At 51.5% G+C, this 6000-nt stretch overlaps 2 protein-coding genes across 2 annotated transcripts; one reads left to right on the top strand and one right to left on the bottom strand.

Moving 5' to 3' along the window:
• Window positions 1-490: 490 nt before the first annotated feature.
• Window positions 491-1630, top strand: J4E82_011245 (uncharacterized protein; the record flags this gene model as incomplete). The annotated part of the gene is made up of 1 exon (XM_051737453.1): window positions 491-1630. The coding sequence occupies one exon, from the start codon at window positions 491-493 to the stop codon at window positions 1628-1630; it is 1140 nt and encodes a 379-aa protein (XP_051582799.1).
• A 138-nt stretch (window positions 1631-1768) lies between these two features.
• J4E82_011244 (uncharacterized protein) lies at window positions 1769-3693 on the bottom strand (the record flags this gene model as incomplete). Its single annotated transcript, XM_051737452.1, has 4 exons — window positions 1769-1980; window positions 2060-2682; window positions 2742-3348; window positions 3408-3693. The coding sequence occupies 4 exons, from the start codon at window positions 3691-3693 to the stop codon at window positions 1769-1771; spliced, it is 1728 nt and encodes a 575-aa protein (XP_051582798.1).
• Between the last annotated feature and the right edge of the window lie 2307 nt (window positions 3694-6000).

The raw sequence follows: 6000 nt of genomic DNA, 5'->3' as shown, positions 1-6000 counted from the left end.
TTGGTTACAACGATAACTCTTTTCCACCTGATCATTCCATACGATACCTCACGGACTACCGCTTTAGTCTACCTCGCCTTAGTACGGACCGAGCCTAGAGAAGTATAGCCTAACCCCGTGTAACATTTGTCTTCTTCGGACGTGAAGTTTGGAGGGTCGGGGACGTAGGGAAGACGCATTATGAGATGTGTCAATGATGTATACTTGCGTGAATGCAATCTGCTTGTATATACTTGTGAGATTCTGCTAGTGAGTCAATCAATGTAGGAAAGTGAGTCAGGCCGTATGCTCGTCGCAACATGCCCCGAGGTCGGGATGCAGTTTCGGAAAGGATTCCGAACACTGAACATGCGGGGGCGAACCACACACAACTCGTTTCGCTTACCGCCTATCGATAACGCGATGAGACTTTCATCCCACCCTCCTTCCCACTTAGTCTCTGACCCATTGCATTGGGCTGTGTAAACAACAACGACGATAAGCAACGAACATGGCGCCCAATTCCAAACTCAACGCGAAGCGCAAGGCGCAGAGAGAAGGAGAGAAACCCGTGAAACCGAAGAGCGACAAACGTCCGAGTTCGACTGCCCCAGTCAAAGGGCCTGGCATATCGTATATACCCATTGAACTTCAACAACTCTTACTCAACATCTTTCGGAACTCGTTTGCGGAAAGGCTGAGTTCAGACTTTGCGCCGCTACTGCAGGAAGTCAAAGGTCATCTTTATAACCGCGATTTTGCGACTGCGTTTGGAAAGAATGAGTATTTGGAGGTGTATGCCGCGAGATGGAGTCCCAGTCGTGCGTTGGGGTATTTAGATTTGATATGGGAGTGGAGAGACAAGTTATGGGCGGACATAGATAAAGGAGAAGAAGAAAGAGAAGAGGCCGGCAAAGAGGGTACCAAGTCGAAAAGTCGGAAAGTCGTGTGTCTCGGTGGCGGAGCAGGTGCAGAGATTGTGGCGCTGGGTGGCATGCAGAAGTTGATGTCTAGCATGAACGCAGAAGAAGAAGAGGATGGGAAAAGTGAGGGCACGGGGTCACATGTCGAAGTCGCTGCGATAGATGTCGCCGACTGGAGCGTCGTCGTGGAAAATCTCGCAAAACAACTCACCACCGCGCCGACACTCAACAAATACGCATCAGCAGCTGCGAGAGCCGCAAATGTCTCACCTCTCAACCCTGAAGATATCTCGGTACATTTCAAGCAGCAAGATGTACTCCAAGCCTCGACAGAAGACCTATCTGCTCAACTCGCAGACGCAAATCTCGTAACGCTGCTTTTTACCCTCAACGAACTCTACTCGACATCCATGCCTCTGACCCAGAAATTTCTTCTCCAAATGACATCGGTCCTCCAGCCCGGTGCGCTTCTCCTCGTAGTCGACAGTCCGGGAAGCTACTCTTCAGTCACGCTGAACGGAGCTGAGAAGAAGTACCCGATGCAGTGGCTACTGGACCACACGCTGCTGGAACAAGCGACCGAGAATCGGGGAAGCAAAGATGAGATTGTCAGGTGGGAGAAGATAAAGGAAGATGGAAGCAGGTGGTATAGGCTGGATGAGAGACTGCGTTATCCGATTGAATTGGAGAATATGCGGATGCAAGTTCACTTGTATCGGAAATTGTAAAGCGCGCAATGTTGTTATCGAAACGAGAAATAAATGGATATAAGCAAGATGCCAAACACTAAACTACAACTACATGGCTCTCTTTTGATAACAGTCTCAGGCTGAGCGGTTCCTACCAATCGTATGCCGATTTCGGCTCTACTCATACCGAGCCTTGATCATGTCTGCTGCTTTCTCGGCAATAGCATACAGCGTCGATGTCAGGTGACCACAGATCTGGAACGGAACAACAGAAGCATCAACGACGCGAACATTGCTGGTACCATAGACAGTGAGGTTGGAGTCTACCACGCCCCCAAGCTCACGCGGCATCATGGCAGCCGTCGAGATGTAATGGAAGTTGGAGCGATCTACAATGTTGTATTAGTTTCAGTTTCACTTTGACTGCATCATGTTGTAAGGGAGGGTGGGGGGGAGGCGGGAGCTTACACGTCGATTTCAGCCACTTCTCCCAAACGGCGTCGGACGCGTTGGTGGGTACGACGTCGAGGCCGGGAGTCGTCTCGCTAGAGAGTGCGTTGGAAAAAGGCGCTGTGTTGGCAAACTTGCGCGCCATCTTTGCCGTCGCAATCTGCTGCCGGATATCGTAGTCCAGCATGAAGTAGTTTGGGTTGATATTCGCCGGCGCAGATGCATTGGTAGAGTTGATATGGATACTGCCGCGCGAAAAGGGCAAAAGGCCCCAGTACTCGATAGTAATGGGCCCAGTCGCTGCGGGCGAGACAATGATTTCGGAAATGGGAATCTTGTTCTTGAAGATGAGGTCGTACTGGATGCGGAGCTTCTCGGTCACGGAGCTGTCGATGATGCCGCTGGCGTTGGCGGTCCTGTCGGCGTACTGCTTGAGAGCGCTTGCGACGCTTGCGTTGAAAGCAGCAAGATCGGATTCGAAAACGTCGTCCACGTTGAAGTAGGCTGCATAACCGGCGAGTCCAGTGAAGTTGGTGCTGTTGTTGTTGGTGTAGAACATGTCGGTGGTGGTTTGGTCTTGCAAGTTCTCGCCAACGAATGGAAGGTCGACGACAACGTCAATGTTGTGCTCTTGAAGAATGCTATAGTCATCGTTAGTCTCTACATAGATGTATCCGTGTCGACTTGAGTTGGTGCTTACGATGGGTTACCAACGCCCGACTGCTCCAGAAGCAGCGGCGATCTGAGACTTCCTGCCGAAAGTATGACTTCGCGATTGGCGAGTATTGTGGTCCTCGTACCATTGAGCCCTGAGAAGACAACTCCACTTGCGGTTCGTTTAGCGTCTCGATGCTCTGATTCTGGATGCCATATCATCTTTTCGACGAAGGATTCGAGATAGATGTCAAGATTGGGCCGCTTCGACACTGGCCAATAATAAGCGCGTCCAGCATCTTCTCGGACATTCTCCGCTCGTTCAATGGTCTTAGGAAAGACTGTAAGTCCTCGCATGTTCCCTGCGTTGGGCTCCTCGTTGAAGGGAACACCCAGAGCATCGAAAGTCTGATTGATCGAAGACATGACCTCCTCACCCATCATGTTGTTAGTCCATCCAACGGCCAAGGGACCAGTGGTACCATGGGTCTCGGGGTCAATCGAGGCTCCACGGAGGAGCTGAGATTCGCTTGGCTCTTGAATGTACTCGCTCTTCTTGTAGTATGGCATCAAGCTCTCCCAATCCCAGCCTGCGTTTCCGATCTGTTGCCATGCATCGATTTGTGCAGCTTCAGCTCGTAAATATGTCATTCCTGTCGGATGCAACTGTCAGAACTAAAGGTCGGGTTGAGATTTGTTGTTTTGGACGAACCGTTGATGTTACTTGTTCCTCCAAGTGCCTTGCCTGCGCGCAAAACTTGCGAGGCGTTTCCAGCAAAGGTCTGAGGAACGCTTTCGTACTGCCAGTCGACCGAGGTGCTAAACGCGTTTCCATATTTCGAAGTGTCGGTTATGTTGGAGTTGTATAGCTCAACGCCTCCAGCCTCAATGACTGCTACTGAGACGTTGTAGTCTTCGGAAAGACGGTTTGCAACAACAAGGCCTGATGTTCCACCACCAACGATGATGTAGTCGTATCGTGGGCTGTGTCCAAACATCTCCTGCACCTTTCGTCGCCGCTAACGCTGCTGGTGCTAGCAGGAGTGTAGGAAGGGTAATTTGCATATTGAACATCTTGAAAAGAACGTGAAAAGAAGAGTTTCTCGGTACTGAATCAAACACAGAAAAGCATGGAAGTGAAAGTGGGCAATTTGAGACGCATTGCGATGCTATTTATCGTGGATAACGATATCGATTTTTCCATGGCGTACAAACACTGTAGCAAAGGAGAGAGCTTAGCAAAAGCTTAGCAACAGCAACGAAAGTGGACCTCTTTGCTGAATTCAACCATTATCAAGCGTCTTGTAAGCTGCTTTGTTCCAGTATTGATCCAAAGCTCGGCCAGATTTTTTCTTTTCGCCGAGGTGCTAGTGCCAGCTAGCCAAATCTTCACTTGGATCGGACTACATTGTTCCATGCGACACAACAAGTCGTGCAGCAGTCGCGAGGATTAGATCAGCTTCGCGATCTTTGCGGAACGCGCTTGGTTGGACGCGCTTTCTTGACCATCGTCGAGCAGACATGGCGATGGCGTGTCTTCCAGAAGATTCGATGTTCAGGTGGGTACATGTGGAGCCCAATATCCGTCATATCCCTGCGACTCTTCATTGCCATCATGGTTTTCGTAAGCATTTGCAATGGGCGCGCACGGCCAGGTCAGCTACGGCGCGGTCCGATTCCGCAGCCACCACCGTTATAACGCTTCATTACCGTCCCCGATTGTTGGCTGATGCCTCCTTGCAGCACCGACCTAGTACATGCATGTGTACTGCCGTCGCAGGTGTTGCATGCCGGAGACGCTGATGCCATCTGCAGCGTTACCTGCATCCATTCCGTATGATGTCCACATCGCTATTGGAAGCAATGCCCTTGGCCGACCCGACCCTATCACCCACCTCTAACCTCAGTACAGCTCCACCCTCTCTCCCTCTCCCTTCCGTTCTCATAAATCTCATCTGGCCTCTTGATCCCCGAGTCAACCCTCTCCATCCTTATACTCGACCGCGACAACTCCTTCGTCACGAGTATACTGCTCAAGCTGTGGTGCTCTTGGACGCTGCGTAGACTGATGTTGCTGCTTCCTGGGCTTTTGGGTGTCTCCCGTAGACGTGTCTTTTCATATCGCCGAAGGCAGATGGCAATCAAGGGTACGGCGAGGAGAAGACAGACGATGGCTATCACGATGCCGATGATAGCGCCGGGACTAAAGCCGTCGCTGCGGGAGCTGGCGTTGGGGATTATGGCTGGCGGGGCTTCAGGTGTGAAGGTTGAGGTAGGCGCTGGTGCCATCTCGTTTATCTGGTAGTGTCGTAGAGGATTCGATGTCTTTGTCTAGCCTCTGCTGATCTTGTTGCTCAAGCGTAATGAGTTCTGTCGATGGTGTCTTCGATCGGACGGTTCCAACCTTTGAGCTACTAGCGATGGTAGTTCGTCAAGTGATGCTGACGATGACCGAAGGTTACAATGAAAGGAAGTCGAAGAGAAAGTTAACGACAGTAGAGTAGTGAGCGAATTGGCCTAGGTAAACGGAATCGAGAACGACCGAGAACTGCGTTGCACAACGAGAAAGAAAGGATATGCCGGGCTGTCAGATCACAATAGTGAGAACATGAGGGGTTTTCATGCACAAATCGCAACATGTTCCACCTTCCAGAACAATCAACCCCCACTCCTTTGCCATGCCTATCCCGACCAAATCGTAATGTCTGCTGGCCACACGCAGTTGAGTTGTGCCTAGCGTAGTTGGCGAACCCTCGTCGCGAACTTAGAATTGGCTGCAAGGCAAAGTTAGTGGCGTTAGCAAGGGACCAATCACGTCGCATTGCGCGGCGGAGGAGGCGAACGCGTGAGTAGAGCCGCATTCTGGGCAGAAAAGGATTGCGCTGAACGACCAGGGGATGCAGCGAATGAACTGCTTGCGTGATGGATGGGCAGAGGTGGAGGTGTGAGGCGTATGTGGAGAGACGCGGGATCAGGGTCTCGTTGGACCGGAGCTGAGCGAGCGAGGGCTTGCGCAGGTACATGTTTGGAGGTAATGGTGCAGGATTTGACAAGGCGCTGACCGCTTCTTGTGCAATGGGAGCTGATGGCTGGTGCCATAGGCGCGTTCCTGGGATGTTATTGTCGTGGTGTGCGCCTACCCCTTGCTCGTAAGCGAGGCTGGACGCTGCCCCTCATCGTCGTGCTTGCGTCCTGAAGCAGTGTCGTCAGCCGGCGAGGCGATATGCTCGGGATCATTCTGATTACCGAAATCTATAGGTATTATCCCAGACGGTTCGGTCGTGTCGATAGCTAGCATTTCCTAG

Source organism: Alternaria postmessia, assembly GCF_024291825.1.
Source record: "Alternaria postmessia strain BMP 2775 chromosome Unknown scaffold_177, whole genome shotgun sequence".
NCBI classification, from domain to species: Eukaryota; Fungi; Ascomycota; class Dothideomycetes; order Pleosporales; family Pleosporaceae; genus Alternaria; species Alternaria postmessia.
The sequence above is the reverse complement of the archived record's forward strand: the minus strand, read 5'-3'. Positions and strand labels throughout refer to the sequence as shown.